This window comes from Oncorhynchus nerka, linkage group LG2 (genome assembly GCF_034236695.1).
Source record: "Oncorhynchus nerka isolate Pitt River linkage group LG2, Oner_Uvic_2.0, whole genome shotgun sequence".
Taxonomy (NCBI): domain Eukaryota; kingdom Metazoa; phylum Chordata; class Actinopteri; order Salmoniformes; family Salmonidae; genus Oncorhynchus; species Oncorhynchus nerka.
In genome coordinates, this window is record NC_088397.1 from 94,479,438 (window position 1) to 94,502,941 (window position 23,504).

General features: G+C 46.2%; 1 protein-coding gene across 1 annotated transcript in view; it reads right to left on the reverse strand.

The window, feature by feature from the left end:
* The window catches only part of LOC115131901 (E3 ubiquitin-protein ligase RNF123), a 296,244-nt gene that overhangs the window by 220,011 nt on the left and 52,729 nt on the right, over positions 1–23,504 (reverse strand). Inside the window, exons 24-27 of the mRNA XM_065004357.1 lie at positions 14,835–14,918; positions 11,742–11,849; positions 5,333–5,510; positions 3,803–3,877 (exon numbers count right to left, since the gene is read on the reverse strand). Coding sequence (XP_064860429.1) covers positions 3,803–3,877; positions 5,333–5,510; positions 11,742–11,849; positions 14,835–14,918 — 445 coding nt within the window. The remainder of the gene's footprint in view (positions 1–3,802; positions 3,878–5,332; positions 5,511–11,741; positions 11,850–14,834; positions 14,919–23,504) is intronic.

A 23,504-nucleotide genomic window follows, 5' to 3' on the forward strand; every position in this document is an offset into this window, starting at 1 on the left:
CCGTTCCCCAGACTTGAATCCAATTGAGCACATCTGGGACATCATGTCTCGCTCCATCCACCAACGCCACGGACTGCCCAGGAGTTGGCGGATGCTTTAGTCCAGGTCTGGGAGGAGATCCCTCAGGAGACCATCCGCCACCTCATCAGGAGCATGCCCAGGCATTGTAGGGAGGTCATACAGGCACGTGGAGGCCACACACATAAATTTGATTTCCATTGATATTTTTTGTGTGATTTTCTTGTCAGCACATTCAACTATGTAAAGAAAAAAGTATTTAATAAGAATATTTAATTCATTCAGATCTAGGATGTGTTATTTTAGTGTTCCCTTTATTTTTTTGAGCAGTGTACATCTGCCTGTAGTTATTGAGCTCAACCTGCAGGAGGTTTGTTAGTTGTGATTGAGTGGAGAGGAAACCGCTGTGGGTGAGATTCTGACAGATGAGTGTGTCTTGGTGGTGGCAAGGACACACCCACATCAAACCACACCCCCATGCCAACTCTCGTTTGGCTTCGGTCACGGCCACCAGCAAGCAACAAAAAAAAAACAAGGACAAATCAGTGGATGCAGTTCCCCTTTAAGAAGAGCTAACTGAAATGGATCAGAACCAAAATGATAACAGTCAGAACCCTGAGAACTGAACAAGGCTTCCTCACTCGTCTGATGTATATAAAAAAAAACATCTGAGACAACGAGATATGAGGATCTCATTCTAAAACGAAGCCAAAACAAACATGACAGAACATAAATAAGAAGAATGTATCCAGTCACCGTGACAACAAGCAGAGATTCACACAACGCTGAGCCCGGAGAAGAAACAAACACACTGGCTGGCAGAGTTCCAAATGCCACCCTATTCCCTATTTAGTGCACTACTTTTGACCAGGTCCCATGTGATTTTGATCTAAAGTAGTGCCCTATATAGAAAAAAGGGTGCCATTTGTTACACACAGAGTGTGTGACAATGATAATTAATACTGATGCTTTTATATGGACATAAATTTGGATTTGTTATGTGCTGTATATATATATAAATACTAAGATGTGTATCTAAGACATGACTGATATCTTATGAACAGAGTTAGGATCCGTCTGAAATGGCACACTTCACTATATAGTGCACTACTTTTGAAGGGAGCCATTTGGGACAAGGGTGAATTTGGGACTCACACTAAGTGTATGAGGTGACTTGACAGAGTTAGGCTACTCTCAGTGTCACACCAGGCAAGCATTAAGGATACAAAACATTATTCAAAATGAATACTGAAATCACACCTGGGTTTTAAATACTATTTGACAAAAAAAAAAAAAAATCATTTATTTTTATCTGGGCTTGATTAGGTGTAACTGGCTTAATGGACCAATAGAATAGTCCCAAACGTACAAACCCCACTCATCTGGCACTCTAGGCAAGTAGGCAGGCTAGAGAGAAAAAAAACGTTAAGTATTTGAAAGATGTCAAATAGTAATTGAACCCACCCAGGGTCTGCTGAACACTCAATCTGAAAACCTTCTCTCATAATAGTAACACAATAACAAACCATTTACCTTTAACAAAAAATAATCTTTCTAATAAAAACAACACCTGAAAGCAATTCCTTTAAATAGGATTCTAAAACACGAGTCACCAGCATTGTGTATGGAGGACAAGGAAAAACAGACATTTCCTTTCGTTTACTCTGTCTGCCTGGAGCTCAAAACAGACCGGTCTGCCTGGAGCTCAACCTGCCTGGAGCTCAACACAGACCCGTCTGCCTGGAGCTCAACACAGACCCGTCTGCCTGGAGCTCAACACAGACCCGTCTGCCTGGAGCTCAACACAGACCCGTCTGCCTGGAGCTCAACACAGACCCGTCTGCCTGGAGCTCAACACAGACCCGTCTGCCTGGAGCTCAACACAGACCCGTCTGCCTGGAGCTCAACACAGACCCGTCTGCCTGGAGCTCAACACAGACCCGTCTGCCTGACCCGTCTGCCTGGAGCTCAACACAGACCCGTCTGCCTGGAGCTCAACACAGACCCGTCTGCCTGGAGCTCAACACAGACCCGTCTGCCTGGAGCTCAACACAGACCCGTCTGCCTGGAGCTCAACACAGACCCGTCTGCCTGGAGCTCAACACAGACCCGTCTGCCTGGAGCTCAACACAGACCCGTCTGCCTGGAGCTCAACACAGACCCGTCTGCCTGGAGCTCAACACAGACCCGTCTGCCTGGAGCTCAACACAGACCCGTCTGCCTGGAGCTCAACACAGACCCGTCTGCCTGGAGCTCAACACAGACCCGTCTGCCTGGAGCTCAACACAGACCCGTCTGCCTGGAGCTCAACACAGACCCGTCTGCCTGGAGCTCAACACAGACCCGTCTGCCTGGAGCTCAACACAGACCCGTCTGCCTGGAGCTCAACACAGACCCGTCTGCCTGGAGCTCAACACAGACCCGTCTGCCTGGAGCTCAACACAGACCCGTCTGCCTGGAGCTCAACACAGACCCGTCTGCCTGGAGCTCAACACAGACCCGTCTGCCTGGAGCTCAACACAGACCCGTCTGCCTGGAGCTCAACACAGACCCGTCTGCCTGGAGCTCAACACAGACCCGTCTGCCTGGAGCTCAACACAGACCCGTCTGCCTGGAGCTCAACACAGACCCGTCTGACTGGAGCTCAACACAGACCCGTCTGCCTGGAGCTCAACACAGACCCGTCTGCCTGGAGCTCAACACAGACCCGTCTGCCTGGAGCTCAACACAGACATTTCAATTTATTTTACTCTGACTGCCTGGAGCACAATTGTAAAAACTTGTAATTATCCATTCATAGTTAGAAATTAATCCTGGACGAAAAATAGCAGTACCGGAGGCTATATTAAGTCTACGTTTTCCCATTAAAATAGCTTGTAACAGATGACTCTGTCCTCTTGTGTTACCGGGCAGCTTTGTCCTGCAGCTCCAGGTAATAGCAGAGACAGATATGTGTGGGACCCATAGGGCTAGGGTTCAAAAGCACTGCACTACGTAGGGAATAGGGTGCCATTTGGCATGTAGCCAGGGTGAGTAATTCACATTGCTGCTCTACAGACGAATGTGTCTACTACAGTATGTAGTTGGAGGTATCCTTCTTAAACCAGTTAGCTAATAAACAGGAAGTACAGTATGTAGTTGGAGGGATTCCTCTTAAACCAGTTAGCTAATAAACAGGAAGTACAGTATGTAGTTGGAGGGATTCCTCTTAAACCAGTTAGCTAATAAACAGGAAGTACAGTATGTAGTTGGAGGGATTCCTCTTAAACCAGTTAGCTAATAAACAGGAAGTACAGTATGTAGTTGGAGGTATCCTTCTTAAACCAGTTAGCTAATAAACAGGAAGTACAGTATGTAGTTGGAGGGATTCCTTCTAAAACCAGTTAGCTAATAAACAGGAAGTACAGTATGTAGTCTCTCAGGTATCCTTCTTAAACCAGTTAGCTAATAAACAGGAACTACAGTATGTAGTTGGAGGGATTCCTCTAAACATAAATAAATTAGGCTTTAGGTGAGGCGCTGACTAACGGAAGACCAACTACACAGATGAAAACCAGAACACACACTTCTTATCCCTTCCTGGTTGTGCATTGATAAATAGGGCCATGCATTTTTACGAGAGCAGGCAAAACTCCAGGGCTTAGTAACTCAGATTTCTTCATGGTCAGGTCGATTCTCTTCAGTGACGTGGTTCAGGTATAACTCCAGGCCCCTACTAGTAAATGTCAGTGCTGCATCATTCGGGTTTATAATATGATGGCCATCTGTAATTGCTTCCACTCACCTGTTCCAACGATGCGCGGGTCTGCAAAATGCTTAGCGAGGATAGCAGCGAGTTGAGTGAGGGTGTCCTCGTAGCCTGGGGAAAAGACAACAGTCAACAAACATCTCCGGGTCGCTGTATTTCTGCATGTTCTTTAGGGCTCTAAGCCAGGTCGTTGTATTTCTGCATGTTCTTTAGGGCTCTAAGCCAGTACCCTGTATTTCTGCATGTTCTTTAGGGCTCTAAGCCAGGTCCCTGTATTTCTGCATGTTCTTTAGGGCTCTAAGCCGGGTCGTTGTATTTCTGCATGTTCTTTAGGGCTCTAATCCGGGTCCCTGTATTTCTGCATGTTCTTTAGGGCTCTAAGCCGGGTCGCTGTATTTCTGCATGTTCTTTAGGGCTCTAAGCCGGGTCCCTGTATTTCTGCATGTTCTTTAGGGCTCTAAGCCGGGTCGCTGTATTTCTGCATGTTCTTTAGGGCTCTAAGCCGGGTCCCTGTATTTCTGCATGTTCTTTAGGGCTCTAAGCCGGGTCGCTGTATTTCTGCATGTTCTTTAGGGCTCTAAGCCGGGTCGCTGTATTTCTGCATGTTCTTTAGGGCTCTAAGCCGGGTCGCTGTATTTCTGCATGTTCTTTAGGGCTCTAAGCCGGGTCGCTGTATTTCTGCATGTTCTTTAGGGCTCTAAGCCGGGTCGCTGTATTTATGCATGCTCTTTAGGGCTCTAAGCCGGGTCGCTGTATTTCTGCATGCTCTTTAGGGCTCTAAGCCGGGTCGCTGTATTTCTGCATGCTCTTTAGGGCTCTAAGCCGGGTCGTTGTATTTCTGCATGTTCTTTAGGGCTCTAAGCCGGGTCCCTGTATTTCTGCATGTTCTTTAGGGCTCTAAGCCGGGTCCCTGTATTTCTGCATGTTCTTTAGGGCTCTAAGCCGGGTCGCTGTATTTCTGCATGCTCTTTAGGGCTCTAAGCCAGGTCGTTGTATTTCTGCATGTTCTTTAGGGCTCTAAGCAGGGTCGTTGTATTTCTGCATGCTCTTTAGGGCTCTAATCCGGGTCGCTGTATTTCTGCATGCTCTTTAGGGCTCTAAGCCAGGTCGTTGTATTTCTGCATGCTCTTTAGGGCTCTAAGCCAGGTCGCTGTATTTATGCATGCTCTTTAGGGCTCTAAGCCAGGTCGTTGTATTTCTGCATGCTCTTTAGGGTTCCTGTACAAGCATTTCCTGATAACTGCAGATGTGAAAATGTCCCTAAATAAAATATGAACAATAAATAATAGTGACTGTGTCAACAGGCAGGAGGAGATATTACCGGCACGAGATCACAACCTTTAATGTGTATGCAAATTCAGTTATCATAACTAAAAAGGGTCAGTTAAAGAGCAGTTAAATTCCTAAACTATCATCTGCATGGCATCTGTAGTCTTTAATAGGGGCTCTGGACAAACGTCATGAAATATAATGGAATAGGGCTGCAGCCTTAAGTGTGTTGTGGTCACCTGACAAAGTAGCTGTTCATGGCCATAAAACGCAGCCTTAAAGCAGGCGGGCATTTACCTGGCAGTTGGTCCATGCAGTTGGAGGGGCTGAAGTAGTTCTTCAGAGAGCTATAGCTGTTCATGGCCACGTTGAGGTAGAACTCTGGGGCGAAGGCGAACAACGTTCCTGTGTTGTCAGCGTGCTGGATGGTGAGTATACACACCCTCAGTAGCCAGTACACATCCAGCATCTTATCCTGGAACACAGAGTTAGATGTTTTAAACAAGCAGAACAACGAAGACTGGGTTCACAGGATGGTTTTTTACATTTTTGTTTCAATGTCCCTCAGTTGAGGATGTTGGTCCCCCTTTTCATTCAAGCCTGGCTATGAATGAGAAGAAACTCCAGCACACTAGTAGCCTTGAAGCTTTCAGTCTGAATAGATGAGGGATGAAATGTGCTGCGTAGCCTCTCCTTCCTACCTGACAGTAGATGTGCTGCGTAGCCTCTCCTTCCTACCTGACAGTAGATGTGCTGGGTACAGTCTCTATCCTACCTGACAGTAGATGTGTTGGGTACAGTCTCTATCCTACCTGACAGTAGATGTGCTGGGTACAGTCTCTATCCTACCTGACAGTAGATGTGCTGGGTACAGTCTCTATCCTACCTGACAGTAGATGTGCTGGGTACAGTCTCTATCCTACCTGACAGTAGATGTGCTGGGTACAGTCTCCTTCCTACCTGACAGTAGATGTGCTGGGTACAGTCTCCTTCCTACCTGACAGTAGATGTGCTGGGTACAGTCTCTATCCTACCTGACAGTAGATGTGCTGGGTACAGTCTCTATCCTACCTGACAGTAGATGTGCTGGGTACAGTCTCTATCCTACCTGACAGTAGATGTGCTGGGTACAGTCTCTATCCTACCTGACAGTAGATGTGCTGGGTACAGTCTCTTTCCTACCTGACAGTAGATGTGCTGGGTACAGTCTCTTTCCTACCTGACAGTAGATGTGCTGGGTACAGTCTCTTTCCTACCTGACAGTAGATGTGCTGGGTACAGTCTCTTTCCTACCTGACAGTAGATGTGCTGGGTACAGTCTCTTTCCTACCTGACAGTAGATGTGCTGGGTACAGTCTCTATCCTACCTGACAGTAGATGTGCTGGGTACAGTCTCTATCCTACCTGACAGTAGATGCGCTGGGTACAGTCTCTATCCTACCTGACAGTAGATGTGCTGGGTAGCCTCTCCTTCCTACCTGACAGTAGATGTGCTGGGTAGCCTCTCCTTCCTACCTGACAGTAGATGTGCTGGGTACAGTCTCTATCCTACCTGACAGTAGATGTGCTGGGTAGCCTCTCTTTCCTACCTGACAGTAGATGTGCTGGGTACAGTCTCTTTCCTACCTTACAGTAGATGTGCTGGGTACAGTCTCTATCCTACCTGACAGTAGATGTGCTGGGTACAGTCTCTATCCTACCTGACAGTAGATGTGCTGGGTACAGTCTCTATCCTACCTGACAGTAGATGTGCTGGGTACAGTCTCTATCCTACCTGACAGTAGATGTGCTGGGTAGCGTCTCTATCCTACCTGACAGTAGATGTGCTGGGTAGCGTCTCTATCCTACCTGACAGTAGATGTGCTGGGTAGCGTCTCTATCCTACCTGACAGTAGATGTGCTGGGTAGCCTCTCCTTCCTACCTGACAGTAGATGTGCTGGGTACAGTCTCTATCCTACCTGACAGTAGATGTGCTGGGTACAGTCTCTATCCTACCTGACAGTAGATGTGCTGGGTAGCGTCTCCTTCCTACCTGACAGTAGATGTGCTGGGTACAGTATCTTTCCTACCTGGCAGTAGATGTGCTGGGTACAGTCTCTATCCTACCTGACAGTAGATGTGCTGGGTACAGTCTCCATCCTACCTGACAGTAGATGTGCTGGGTAGCCTCTCCATCCTACCTGACAGTAGATGTGCTGGGTACAGTCTCTCCTTCCTACCTGACAGTAGATGTGCTGGGTAGCCTCTCCATCCTACCTGACAGTAGATGTGCTGGGTACAGTCTCTCCTTCCTACCTGACAGTAGATGTGCTGGGTACAGTCTATATTTCCTACCTGACAGTAGATGTGCTGGGTACAGTCTCTATCCTACCTGACAGTAGATGTGCTGGGTACAGTCTCTATCCTACCTGACAGTAGATGTGCTGGGTACAGTCTCTATCCTACCTGACAGTAGATGTGCTGGGTACAGTCTCTATCCTACCTGACAGTAGATGTGCTGGGTACAGTCTCTATCCTACCTGACAGTAGATGTGCTGGGTACAGTCTCTATCCTACCTGACAGTAGATGTGCTGGGTACAGTCTCTATCCTACCTGACAGTAGATGTGCTGGGTACAGTCTCTATCCTACCTGACAGTAGATGTGCTGGGTACAGTCTCTATCCTACCTGACAGTAGATGTGCTGGGTACAGTCTCTATCCTACCTGACAGTAGATGTGCTGGGTACAGTCTCTATCCTACCTGACAGTAGATGTGCTGGGTACAGTCTCTATCCTACCTGACAGTAGATGAGCTGGGTACAGTCTCTATCCTACCTGACAGTAGATGTGCTGGGTACAGTCTCTATCCTACCTGACAGTAGATGTGCTGGGTACAGTCTCTATCCTACCTGACAGTAGATGAGCTGGTACAGTCTCTATCCTACCTGACAGTAGATGTGCTGGGTACAGTCTCTATCCTACCTGACAGTAGATGTGCTGGGTACAGTCTCTATCCTACCTGACAGTAGATGTGCTGGGTACAGTCTCTATCCTACCTGACAGTAGATGTGCTGGGTAGCCTCTCCTTCCTACCTGACAGTAGATGTGCTGGGTACAGTCTCTATCCTACCTGACAGTAGATGTGCTGGGTAGCCTCTCCTTCCTACCTGACAGTAGATGTGCTGGGTAGCCTCTCCTTCCTACCTGACAGTAGATGTGCTGGGTAGCCTCTCCTTCCTACCTGACAGTAGATGTGCTGGGTAGCCTCTCCTTCCTACCTGACAGTAGATGTGCTGGGTACAGTCTCTTTCCTACCTGACAGTAGATGTGCTGGGTACAGTCTCTTTCCTACCTGACAGTAGATGTACTGGGTACAGTCTATATCCTACCTGACAGTAGATGTGCTGGGTACAGTCTCTATCCTACCTGACAGTAGATGTGCTGGGTACAGTCACTATCCTACCTGACAGTAGATGTGCTGGGTACAGTCTCTATCCTACCTGACAGTAGATGTGCTGGGTACAGTCTCTATCCTACCTGACAGTAGATGTGCTGGGTACAGTCTCCTTCCTACCTGACAGTAGATGTGCTGGGTACAGTCTCTATCCTACCTGACAGTAGATGTGCTGGGTACAGTCTCTTTCCTACCTGACAGTAGATGTGCTGGGTACAGTCTCTTTCCTACCTTACAGTAGATGTGCTGGGTACAGTCTCTATCCTACCTGACAGTAGATGTGCTGGGTACAGTCTCTATCCTACCTGACAGTAGATGTGCTGGGTAGCGTCTCTATCCTACCTGACAGTAGATGTGCTGGGTAGCGTCTCTATCCTACCTGACAGTAGATGTGCTGGGTAGCGTCTCTATCCTACCTGACAGTAGATGTGCTGGGTAGCGTCTCTATCCTACCTGACAGTAGATGTGCTGGGTACAGTCTCTATCCTACCTGACAGTAGATGTGCTGGGTACAGTCTCTATCCTACCTGACAGTAGATGTGCTGGGTAGCGTCTCCTTCCTACCTGACAGTAGATGTGCTGGGTACAGTATCTTTCCTACCTGGCAGTAGATGTGCTGGGTACAGTCTCTATCCTACCTGACAGTAGATGTGCTGGGTACAGTCTCCATCCTACCTGACAGTAGATGTGCTGGGTAGCCTCTCCATCCTACCTGACAGTAGATGTGCTGGGTACAGTCTCTCCTTCCTACCTGACAGTAGATGTGCTGGGTAGCCTCTCCATCCTACCTGACAGTAGATGTGCTGGGTACAGTCTCTCCTTCCTACCTGACAGTAGATGTGCTGGGTACAGTCTATATTTCCTACCTGACAGTAGATGTGCTGGGTACAGTCTCTATCCTACCTGACAGTAGATGTGCTGGGTACAGTCTCTATCCTACCTGACAGTAGATGTGCTGGGTACAGTCTCTATCCTACCTGACAGTAGATGTGCTGGGTACAGTCTCTATCCTACCTGACAGTAGATGTGCTGGGTACAGTCTCTATCCTACCTGACAGTAGATGTGCTGGGTACAGTCTCTATCCTACCTGACAGTAGATGTGCTGGGTACAGTCTCTATCCTACCTGACAGTAGATGTGCTGGGTACAGTCTCTATCCTACCTGACAGTAGATGTGCTGGGTACAGTCTCTATCCTACCTGACAGTAGATGTGCTGGGTACAGTCTCTATCCTACCTGGCAGTAGATGAGCTGGGTACAGTCTCTATCCTACCTGACAGTAGATGTGCTGGGTACAGTCTCTATCCTACCTGACAGTAGATGTGCTGGGTACAGTCTCTATCCTACCTGACAGTAGATGTGCTGGGTACAGTCTCTATCCTACCTGACAGTAGATGTGCTGGGTACAGTCTCTATCCTACCTGACAGTAGATGTGCTGGGTACAGTCTCTATCCTACCTGACAGTAGATGTGCTGGGTACAGTCTCTATCCTACCTGACAGTAGATGTGCTGGGTAGCCTCTCCTTCCTACCTGACAGTAGATGTGCTGGGTACAGTCTCTATCCTACCTGACAGTAGATGTGCTGGGTAGCCTCTCCTTCCTACCTGACAGTAGATGTGCTGGGTAGCCTCTCCTTCCTACCTGACAGTAGATGTGCTGGGTAGCCTCTCCTTCCTACCTGACAGTAGATGTGCTGGGTAGCCTCTCCTTCCTACCTGACAGTAGATGTGCTGGGTACAGTCTCTTTCCTACCTGACAGTAGATGTGCTGGGTACAGTCTCTTTCCTACCTGACAGTAGATGTACTGGGTACAGTCTATATCCTACCTGACAGTAGATGTGCTGGGTACAGTCTCTATCCTACCTGACAGTAGATGTGCTGGGTACAGTCACTATCCTACCTGACAGTAGATGTGCTGGGTACAGTCTCTATCCTACCTGACAGTAGATGTGCTGGGTACAGTCTCTATCCTACCTGACAGTAGATGTGCTGGGTACAGTCTCCTTCCTACCTGACAGTAGATGTGCTGGGTACAGTCTCTATCCTACCTGACAGTAGATGTGCTGGGTACAGTCTCTTTCCTACCTGACAGTAGATGTGCTGGGTACAGTCTCTTTCCTACCTGACAGTAGATGTGCTGGGTACAGTCTCTTTCCTACCTGACAGTAGATGTGCTGGGTACAGTCTCTTTCCTACCTGACAGTAGATGTGCTGGGTACAGTCTCCTTCCTACCTGACAGTAGATGTGCTGGGTACAGTCTATATCCTACCTGACAGTAGATGTGCTGGGTACAGTCTCTATCCTACCTGACAGTAGATGTGCTGGGTACAGTCTCTATCCTACCTGACAGTAGATGTGCTGGGTAGCCTCTCCTTCCTACCTGACAGTAGATGTGCTGGGTACAGTCTCTTTCCTACCTGACAGTAGATGTGCTGGGTAGCGTCTCTATCCTACCTGACAGTAGATGTGCTGGGTACAGTCTCTATCCTACCTGACAGTAGATGTGCTGGGTACAGTCTCTATCCTACCTGACAGTAGATGTGCTGGGTACAGTCTCTTTCCTACCTGACAGTAGATGTGCTGGGTACAGTCTCTTTCCTACCTGACAGTAGATGTGCTGGGTACAGTCTCTTTCCTACCTGACAGTAGATGTGCTGGGTACAGTCTCTTTCCTACCTGACAGTAGATGTGCTGGGTACAGTCTCTTTCCTACCTGACAGTAGATGTACTGGGTACAGTCTATATCCTACCTGACAGTAGATGTGCTGGGTACAGTCTCTATCCTACCTGACAGTAGATGTGCTGGGTACAGTCTCTATCCTACCTGACAGTAGATGTGCTGGGTAGCCTCTCCTTCCTACCTGACAGTAGATGTGCTGGGTAGCCTCTCCTTCCTACCTGACAGTAGATGTGCTGGGTACAGTCTCTTTCCTACCTGACAGTAGATGTGCTGGGTAGCCTCTCCTTCCTACCTGACAGTAGATGTGCTGGGTACAGTCTCTATCCTACCTGACAGTAGATGTGCTGGGTAGCCTCTCCTTCCTACCTGACAGTAGATGTGCTGGGTACAGTCTCTTTCCTACCTTACAGTAGATGTGCTGGGTACAGTCTCTATCCTACCTGACAGTAGATGTGCTGGGTACAGTCTCTATCCTACCTGACAGTAGATGTGCTGGGTACAGTCTATATCCTACCTGACAGTAGATGTGCTGGGTACAGTCTCTATCCTACCTTACAGTAGATGTGCTGGGTACAGTCTCTTTCCTACCTTACAGTAGATGGTAGCGTTGATCCAGGCCAGTCTCCTACTCAGGTGATTCAGCTTCTCAGCGAATACCTTCTGGCTCTTCTGCAGCTCCTCCAAGATGTCTGGTCTCTAACATAGACAAGACAAGGTGGTAACACAAATAACATGTCTAGTAAAAAAAAAAAGAACAAAAATATTTATTCAAATTCAATAACGCTGTTCATGGCCGAAAGCAATCTAATATGTGTACCACACTGGTGTCAGATCTACATATCATGACTATTATACTAAACGTGATAGAAAATAACATTACACCAATGCAACTATTAGGTTGTACAATAATATAAATGGTTTTGTGCAGTTTATACTACTATTATACCGGTACCAGTACTTTTATACCAGTACTATTATAGAGTACCTATTACATTAAAACATAGTAGATGGGGCGGTAGGGTAGCCTAGTGGTTAGAGTGTTGGACTAGTAACCGGAAGGTTGCAAGTTCAAACCCCCGAGCTGACAAGGTACAAATCTGCCGTCATTGAAAATACAAATTTGTTCTTAACTGACTTGCCTGGTTAAATAAAGGTAAAATTAAAAAATTAGCAGTACTATTAAATACTACATTATATACTGACTATGATTAAGGCCCAGTGTTTTTGGGGTTGATCATGTCACATGACCTGAATTTTAACCTCTATTTAAAGCCTATTTTTTTTTTCAGAAATGACAATTGCACAAAAAAAATGCAAGTTGACTGAAAAAAAACATCCAAATAAAAAAAGGTTCAAAATCATGTGACAAAACACGTGCCCCTAACTACGATACATAACAGAATGATTAGTCTGCTGGGCCCAGATTGATAACACAGACAGTATTTAGTCTGCTGGGCCCAAATTGATAACACAGACAGTATTTAGTCTGCTGGGCCCAGATTGATAACACAGACAGTATTTAGTCTGCTGGGCCCAGATTGATAACACAGACAGTATTTAGTCTGCTGGGCCCAGATTGATAACACAGACAGTATTTAGTCTGCTGGGCCCAGATTGATAACACAGACAGTATTTAGTCTGCTGGGCCCAGATTGATAACAGACAGTATTTAGTCTGCTGGGCCCAGATTGATAACACAGACAGTATTTAGTCTGCGGGGCCCAGATTGATAACACAGACAGTATTTAGTCTGCTGGGCCCAGAATGATAACACAGTGTATTTAGTCTGCTGGGCCCAGATTGATAACACAGACAGTATTTAGTCTGCTGGGCCCAGAATGATAACACAGTGTATTTAGTCTGCTGGGCCCAGATTGATAACACGGACAGTATTTAGTCTGCTGGGCCCAGAATGATAACACAGTGTATTTAGTCTGCTGGGCCCAGATTGATAACACAGACAGTATTTAGTCTGCTGGGCCCAGAATGATAACACAGTGTATTTAGTCTGCTGGGCCCAGATTGATAACACAGACAGTATTTAGTCTGCTGGGCCCAGATTGATAACACAGACAGTATTTAGTCTGCTGGGCCCAGATTGATAACACAGACAGTATTTAGTCTGCTGGGCCCAGATTGATAACACAGACAGTATTTAGTCTGCTGGGCCCAGATTGATAACACAGACAGTATTTAGTCTGCTGGGCCCAGATTGATAACACAGACAGTATTTAGTCTGCTGGGCCCAGATTGATAACACAGACAGTATTTAGTCTGCTGGGCCCAGATTGATAACACAGACAGTATTTAGTCTGCTCAGATTGGCCCAGATTGATAACACAGACAGTATTTAGTCTGCTGGGCCCAGATTGATAACACAGACAGTATTTAGTCTGCTGGGCCCAGATTGATAACACAGACAGTATTTAGTCTGCTGGGCCCAGATTGATAACACAGACAGTATTTAGTCTGCTGGGCCCAGATTGATAACACAGACAGTATTTAGTCTGCTGGGCCCAGATTGATAACACAGACAGTATTTAGTCTGCTGGGCCCAGATTGATAACACAGACAGTATTTAGTCTGCTGGGCCCAGAATGATAACACAGTGTATTTAGTCTGCTGGGCCCAGATTGATAACACGGACAGCATTTAGTCTGCGGGGCCCAGATTGATAACACGGACAGTATTTAGTCTGCTGGGCCCAGATTGATAACACAGACAGTGTATTTAGTCTGCTGGGCCCAGATTGATAACACAGACAGTATTTAGTCTGCTGGGCCCAGATTGATAACACAGTGTATTTAGTCTGCTGGGCCCAGATTGATAACACAGACAGTATTTAGTCTGCTGGGCCCAGATTGATAACACAGACAGTATTTAGTCTGCTGGGCCCAGATTGATAACACAGACAGTATTTAGTCTTCTGGGCCCAGATTGATAACACAGACAGTATTTAGTCTGCTGGGCCCAGATTGATAACACAGACAGTATTTAGTCTGCTGGGCCCAGATTGATAACACAGACAGTATTTAGTCTGCTGGGCCCAGATTGATAACACGGACAGTACATTTACATTTACGCTCTTATCCAGAGCGACTTACAAATATTTAGTCTGCTGGGCCCAGATTGATAACACAGACAGTATTTAGTCTGCTGGGCCCAGAATGATAACACAGTGTATTTAGTCTGCTGGGCCCAGATTGATAACACGGACAGCATTTAGTCTGCGGGGCCCAGATTGATAACACGGACAGTATTTAGTCTGCTGGGCCCAGATTGATGATAACACAGACAGTGTATTTAGTCTGCTGGGCTCAGATTGATAACACGGACAGTATTTAGTCTGCTGGGCCCAGAATGATAACACAGTGTATTTAGTCTGCTGGGCCCAGATTGATAACACGGACAGTATTTAGTCTGCTGGGCCCAGAATGATAACACAGTGTATTTAGTCTGCTGGGGCAACGTACTCTTTTCCTCTGTGTCCTTCAGAACAACAGCATATTCATGTACGATTATACTATTAAAACTATTATACTAGTTAGATAAATTGATGATAATAGGTAGTATTATTTGTATTCTTCTGGTTGGGGAACGTGCCATCTTCTCCTCTATGATACTAAACAGACTGATAATAGCTCTATCACAGATGTACAACAGTGAGTGGTGTGCATTTACTCTTGCTGGGCAGCGTGCTATCTTCTCCTCTGTGTCCTTCAGAGCCACAGCGTATTCATGGACGTCATCTGACACCACCACCATCTGTAGGAAAAGGTGTGGTACACAGATTAGTGATATATACAGAGCATTCGGGATGTATTGAGAACCCATGATGTTTTCCATATTTTGTTTCGTTACAGCCTTGTTATAAAATGGATTCCCCCTCAATCTATACACAATACCTCATAGCGACAAAGCAAAAACAGGTTGACATTTTTTTCTAATGCACTTCAAATAAAATTAAAAATTAAAAAAATGGAAATGTAATTTTTACACAACTTTTCAGACCTTACTCAGAACATTGTTGAAGCCCCTTTTGACAGCAATTACAGCCTCGAGTCTTCTTGAGTATGACGCTACAAGCTTGGTACACCTGTATTTATTTAATCAACTTTAGAATAAGGCTGTAACCTAACAAAATGTGGGAAAAGGCGAAGGGGTCTGAATACTTTCCAAATACACTGTACATCACAGTTAGGTGAATTCTTCTTAATCGCCATATTAGCACAGAACAGGAAATATACATTACATATTCACTGTTTATCATTAGTTATTGTAGTATTTATTTATTATAATTTAATAATTCTAAAAATATATTATTCATTATATAAAGTTTCAGATCATGCGTGCAAATACAGCTCAATATATAATTTCTATAAAGCCAATCAAATAGTCCTAACATTGAAAACTCCAAGCTAAAACAAAGCACACCTCAAATACTGTCAAGTGTTTGGTGAAAGTATTTGACATTTATATTTGACTCCAGTGTGGTGCTGTCGTCACCTCCTCTAACCTCCTCTAACCTCCTCTAACCTCCTCTAACCTCCTCTAACCTCCTCTAACCTCCTCTAACCTCCTCTAACCTCCTCTAACCTCCTCTAACCTCCTCTAACCTCCTCTAACCTCCTCTAACCGTGGCATGGCATTCATGTCCGCAGGGTATTCCTACAGGGATGAAGACTACAGTAAAGATAGAGTAGAAGAAGTCCACCAGACTAGATACAGGCTACAACAGGCAAGCACAATTCCGATAGTTTGACACTATTTGTTTTCCTGACCAATCAAAATCATATAATTTTGAAAACCGCACCCCTCAAGATTCGGAGGGTTGGACCTGCGGACGCCAGAGCCCCCTGATGAGAGAGCATAGTATACAAGGAAATACTCAAAGCTGCTAATGAGAACCTTGACAACCTTGTACCGAGCCGGTATGGATTCTGGTGGGGTGCCCTCCCACCCAGGCAGTGGCAACACTAGCTGCAGTAACCCACGGGTAGGGGGGGGTTACACTCGGACATTCAGAGGGGGCCATATTAGTGGCCTTGGTGGAACAAAATCAAAAGGTCTGAGATGCTTGGGAATATGATCTCTACGGGGATCATCACCCCGCTCCTCCGCTCTCTCCACTGGCTTCCAGTTGAAGCTCGCATCCGCTACAAGACCATGGTGCTTGCCTACGGAGCTGTGAGGGGAACGGCACCTCAGTACCTCCAGGCTCTGATCAGGCCCTACACCCAAACAAGGGCACTGCGTTCATCCACCTCTGGCCTGCTCGCCTCCCTACCACTGAGGAAGTACAGTTCCCGCTCAGCCCAGTCAAAACTGTTCGCTGCTCTGGCCCCCCAATGGTGGAACAAACTCCCTCACGACGCCAGGACAGCGGAGTCAATCACCACCTTCCGGAGACACCTGAAACCCCACCTCTTTAAGGAATACCTAGGATAGGATAAAGTAATCCCTCTCACCCCCCTTAAAAGATTTAGATGCACTACTGTTCCACTGGATGTCATAAGGTGAATGCACCAATTTGTAAGTCGCTCTGGATAAGAGCGTCTGCTAAATGACTTAAATGTAAATGTAAATGTAAATCATGTTGTGGGTGTATCTGATCTCCATCATCTAGCGCGTGACAATGGTTCATCAAATCTCTCCATTTCAGCCCTTTTTTTTTTTGCTCAGTCTTGCAGGCCTTCTCATACAGCTGCAACTGTCTTTCTGGGGGGGAATGGCTCTAGCCCTCACCCTCTGATCCAACAGGTCCCAGAAGTGCTCAATGGGATTGAGATCCGGGCTCTTTGCTGGCCATGGCAGAACACTGACATTCCTGTCTTGCAGGAAATCACGTACAGAACGAGCAGTATGGCTGGTGGCATTGTCATGCTGGAGGGTCAGGTCAGGATGAGCCTGCAGGAAGGGTACCACATGAGGGGGGAGGATGTCTTCCCTGTAACGCACAGCGTTGTCATGCTAAAGGGTCATGTCAGGATGAGCCTGCAGGAAGGGTACCACATGAGGGAGGAGGATGTCTTCCCTGTAACACACAGCGTTGTCATGCTAAAGGGTCATGTCAGGATGAGCCTGCAGGAAGGGTACCACATGAGGGAGGAGGATGTCTTCCCTGTAACACACAGCGTTGTCATGCTAAAGGGTCATGTCAGGATGAGCCTGCAGGAAGGGTACCACATGAGGGAGGAGGATGTCTTCCCTGTAACACACAGCTTTGTCATGCTAAAGGGTCATGTCAGGATGAGCCTGCAGGAAGGGTACCACATGAGGGAGGAGGATGTCTTCCCTGTAACACACAGCGTTGTCATGCTAAAGGGTCATGTCAGGATGAGCCTGCAGGAAGGGTACCACATGAGGGAGGAGGTCTTCCCTGTAACGCACAGCGTTGTCATGCTAAAGGGTCATGTCAGGATGAGCCTGCAGGAAGGGTACCACATGAGGGAGGAGGATGTCTTCCCTGTAACACACAGCGTTGTCATGCTAAAGGGTCATGTCAGGATGAGCCTGCAGGAAGGGTACCACATGAGGGAGGAGGATGTCTTCCCTGTAACACACAGCGTTGTCATGCTAAAGGGTCATGTCAGGATGAGCCTGCAGGAAGGGTACCACATGAGGGAGGAGGATGTCTTCCCTGTAACACACAGCGTTGTCATGCTAAAGGGTCATGTCAGGATGAGCCTGCAGGAAGGGTACCACATGAGGGAGGAGGATGTCTTCCCTGTAACGCACAGCATTGTCATGCTAAAGGGTCATGTCAGGATGAGCCTGCAGGAAGGGTACAACATGAGGGAGGAGGATGTCTTCCCTGTAACGCACAGCATTGAGATTGCCTGCAATGACAACAAGCTCAGTCTGATGATGCTGTGACACACCGCCCCAGACCATGACGGACCCTCCACCTCCAAATCGATGGAATACAGGCGGGCCTCTGTGTAATCCGGGGAAAAGCGCGAGTGCACGACTTCAACTTGTCAGTGAATATCATTTTTTGCCAGTCCTGTCTGGTCCAGCGACGGTGGGTTTGTGTCCATAGGCGACGTTGTTGCCGGTGATGTCTGGTGAGGACCTGCCTTACAACAGTAAGTGACCTAAGTTTTCATACCTGTGACCTTAATTGGCTTCCGTCTGTAAGCTGTTAGTGCCTTAACGACCGTTCCACAGGTGCATGTTCATTAATTGTATATAGTTCATTGAACAAGCATGGGAAACAGTGTTTAAACCCTTTACAATGAAGATCTGTGAAGTTATTTGAAATTTTACAAATCAATTTATATAGCCCTTTGTACATCAGCTGATATCTCAAAGTGCTATACAGAAACCCAGCCTAAAACCCCAAACAGCAACAATGCAGGTGTAGAAGCACTTTTTAATGATCTTTAAAAAGACAGGGTCCTGAAAAGGGGACGTTTCTTTTTTTGCTGAGTTTATATAGGGAATAGGGTCACATTTAGGACAAGGCCAAGAGCAGAAAGACAGTCAACGGCAGAAATAACCTTCCCTTTTAACGTTAATGGATCGTCAACTTGTAAAGAAGAGAACCATTCTGAGGCAGGAAATTACACAAGACACTTTCATACCTACACAGTATATGCTGGTCCCAAAAGTAGTGCACCATCCAGGGATAAGGGCGAGTGCACCATCCAGGGATAAGGGCGAGTGCACCATCCAGGGATAAGGGCGAGTGCACCATCCAGGGATAAGGGCGAGTGCACCATACAGGGATAAGGGCGAGTGCACCATACAGGGATTAGGGCGAGTGCACCATACAGGGATTAGGGCGAGTGCACCATACAGGGATTAGGGCGAGTGCACCATACAGGGATTAGGGCGAGTGCACCATACAGGGATTAGGGCGAGTGCACCATACAGGGATAAGGGCGAGTGCACCATACAGGGATAAGGGCGAGTGCACCATACAGGGATAAGGGCGAGTGCACCATACAGGGATAAGGGCGAGTGCACCATACAGGGATTAGGGCGAGTGCACCATACAGGGATTAGGGCGAGTGCACCATACAGGGAAATGGGCGAGTGCACCATACAGGGAAATGGGCGAGTGCACCATACAGGGAAATGGGCGAGTGCACCATACAGGGATAAGGGCGAGTGCACCATACAGGGAAATGGGCGAGTGCACCATACAGGGATAAGGGCGAGTGCACCATACGGGGATAAGGGCGAGTGCACCATCCGGGGATAAGGGCGAGTGCACCATCCGGGGATAAGGGCGAGTGCACCATCCGGGGATAAGGGCGCCATTTGGGACACATCCGGTGCCAAAATCTTCTTTAGTTAAAGGACAAAGGAGTTATCACGAAGTGAAGGGAGAAATGACCAGACAGGCTGGTATGACGACAACTAACCGTTATCTAAAGGACTCTCAGTCCAAGACTAACATTTCCTGCTCAACTGTGTTCATCCCAAATGGTAACCTACTTATTAGTGCACTACGTTATAGGGTTCAGGTCTAAAGTAAATTGGACAAAAAAAAAATTGATGAAAAAGGGTGTCAATTGGAACAAATCCCAAATATATAACTTTAAAAGAAAAAGACAGTCCAGCACACTGCCAATATAAAAGCTGTTAAAGACAGTCCAGCACACTGCCAATATAAAAGCTGTTAAAGACAGTCCAGCACACTGCCAATATAAAAGCTGTTAAAGACAGTCCAGCACACTGCCAATATAAAAGCTGTTAAAGACAGTCCAGCACACTGCCAATATAAAAGCTGTTAAAGACAGAGGCTTTAATGGAACCAGGGATATTGACAGCTGCAGTGCCGGATATCATTTTCTCAAATGATCAGACAATAACAGGCGATACTAGGAGGGTGATTGTCCAAGGTCTTATACCTATATACTGAACGAGAGGTAGGTGTGTGTGTGTCTGTGTGTAATGTGGAGGAAGACAGGCAGAGCTGCCATTGATATAGCAGTTGTGTGTATATATATATATATATATATATATATATATATATATATATACTGAACGAGAGGTAGGTGTGTGTGTGTGTGTAATGTGGAGGAAGACAGGCAGAGCTGGCATTGATATAGCAGTTGTATATATATATACTGAACGAGAGGTAGGTGTGTGTGTAATGTGGAGGAAGACAGGCAGAGCTGGCATTGATATAGCAGTTGTATATATATATACTGAACGAGAGGTAGGTGTGTGTGTGTGTGTGTAATGTGGAGGAAGACAGGCAGAGCTGGCATTGATATAGCAGTTGTATATATATATACTGAACGAGAGGTAGGTGTGTGTGTATGTGTGTGTAATGTGGAGGAAGACAGGCAGAGCTGGCATTGATATAGCAGTTGTATATATATATACTGAACGAGAGGTAGGTGTGTGTGTCTGTGTGTAATGTGGAGGAAGACAGGCAGAGCTGGCATTGATATAGCAGTTGTATATATATATACTGAACGAGAGGTAGGTGTGTGTGTCTGTGTGTAATGTGGAGGAAGACAGGCAGAGCTGGCATTGATATAGCAGTTGTATATATATATACTGAACGAGAGGTAGGTGTGTGTGTGTAATGTGGAGGAAGACAGGCAGAGCTGGCATTGATATAGCAGTTGTATATATATATACTGAACGAGAGGTAGGTGTGTGTGTGTGTGTGTAATGTGGAGGAAGACAGGCAGAGCTGGCATTGATATAGCAGTTGTATATATATATACTGAACGAGAGGTAGGTGTGTGTGTGTCTGTGTAATGTGGAGGAAGACAGGCAGAGCTGGCATTGATATAGCAGTTGTGTGTATATATATATATATATATATATATATATACTGAACGAGAGGTAGGTGTGTGTGTCTGTGTGTAATGTGGAGGAAGACAGGCAGAGCTGGCATTGATATAGCAGTTGTGTATATATATACTGAACGAGAGGTAGGTGTGTGTGTGTGTGTCTGTGTAATGTGGAGGAAGACAGGCAGAGCTGGCATTGATATAGCAGTTGTGTGTATATATACTGAACGAGAGGTAGGTGTGTGTGTCTGTGTAATGTGGAGGAAGACAGGCAGAGCTGGCATTGATATAGCAGTTGTGTATATATATATATATATATATATATATATATACACTGAACGAGAGGTAGGTGTGTGTGTCTGTGTGTAATGTGGAGGAAGACAGGCAGAGCTGGCATTGATATAGCAGTTGTGTGTATATATACTGAACGAGAGGTAGGTGTGTGTGTCTGTGTAATGTGGAGGAAGACAGGCAGAGCTGGCATTGATATAGCAGTTGTAAAATGTTTTTTTGCTGACCCACACACTTTTCTACCATGAAATATGTGCCAAAAGTATTTTTTTAAATGCTTTGATCCTTTCTGACAATGAGAGGAAAGAAGAGATTAAATGACATCATCTATTTGGTTTGGGAACATGGGAACTCACTCCTGAAGAACGAGAGAGGAACGTGTTACAGCAGACAGACCACAGGATAGACCCCAACATGAAGAGGAGAGGACCACACGTGATCAGAACGACCACAACATTGTAGCAATAACAAGGAAAGCCAAAATAGCATAAGATTAGGGCTAAAGTCATTTAATAAGAGATCATACAAAATGTTCTCTTGGGATTCATTTGATGAAGATGTAAAACATGTATGTTGGTTTGATGTGTATGAGGAAGAGGATCCAGTTGTACACCAAGAAGTATTGGTAAAATGATTCACGGCAATTGTTGACCAGCATGCACCTGTTAAGAATCTAACAGAACTGTTAGAGGCCCCTGGATTGACGTTGATTTGAAACATTGTATCGTTCAAAGAAATGATGCAAAACGGGGCAAACTAGTCAGTCCTGCTGAGCTGATTGGTTGATATACTGTACACTGATAAATGTTGTTACTAAATGTAACAACACAAATAAAGTATATTAGCAAACCAAGATAAATGACATAACACACAAAGGGGAGAAAAAAAAGAAGAAAAAAAATCACACTTTGCTGGCTCTAAAAGCCACCCAATCACACTTTGCTGGCTCTAAAAGCCACCCAATCACACTTTGCTGGCTCTAAAAGCCACCCAATCACACTTTGCTGGCTCTAAAAGCCACCCAATCACACTTTGCTGGCTCTAAAAGCCACCCAATCACACTTTGCTGGCTCTAAAAGCCACCCAATCACACTTTGCTGGCTCTAAAAGCCACCCAATCACACTTTGCTGGCTCTAAAAGCCACCCAATCACACTTTGCTGGCTCTAAAAGCCACCCAATCACACTTTGCTGGCTCTAAAAGCCACCCAATCACACTTTGCTGGCTCTAAAAGCCACCCAATCACACTTTGCTGGCTCTAAAGCCACCCAATCACACTTTGCTGGCTCTAAAAGCCACCCAATCACACTTTGCTGGCTCTAAAAGCCACCCAATCACACTTTGCTGGCTCTAAAAGCCACCCAATCACACTTTGCTGGCTCTAAAAGCCACCCAATCACACTTTGCTGGCTCTAAAAGCCACCCAATCACACTTTGCTGGCTCTAAAAGCCACCCAATCACACTTTGCTGGCTCTAAAAGCCACCCAATCACACTTTGCTGGCTCTAAAAGCCACCCAATCACACTTTGCTGGCTCTAAAAGCCACCCAATCACACTTTGCTGGCTCTAAAAGCCACCCAATCACACTTTGCTGGCTCTAAAAGCCACCCAATCACACTTTGCTGGCTCTAAAAGCCACCCAATCACACTTTGCTGGCTCTAAAAGCCACCCAATCACACTTTGCTGGCTCTAAAAGCCACCCAATCACACTTTGCTGGCTCTAAAAGCCACCCAATCACACTTTGCTGGCTCTAAAGCCACCCAATCACACTTTGCTGGCTCTAAAAGCCACCCAATCACACTTTGCTGGCTCTAAAAGCCACCCAATCACACTTTGCTGGCTCTAAAAGCCACCCAATCACACTTTGCTGGCTCTAAAAGCCACCCAATCACACTTTGCTGGCTCTAAAAGCCACCCAATCACACTTTGCTGGCTCTAAAAGCCACCCAATCACACTTTGCTGGCTCTAAAAGCCACCCAATCACACTTTGCTGGCTCTAAAAGCCACCCAATCACACTTTGCTGGCTCTAAAATCCACCCAATCACGCTTTGCTGGCTGAGAGAGAGAATTGTGTTTAACAAATACAAATGCTATTTTTTATTTTAGAGAACAAGTTACCTACTGACTTTCAGTATGCATATAGAGAAGGGCACTCAATTTCTACTGACTCAGATGACTGATGATTGGTTAAAATTTATAGTGCACTACTTTAGACCTCCACGGTGCACTGCTTTAGACCCCCACGGTGCACTGCTTTAGACCAGACCCCCATGGTGCACTGCTTTAGACCCCCA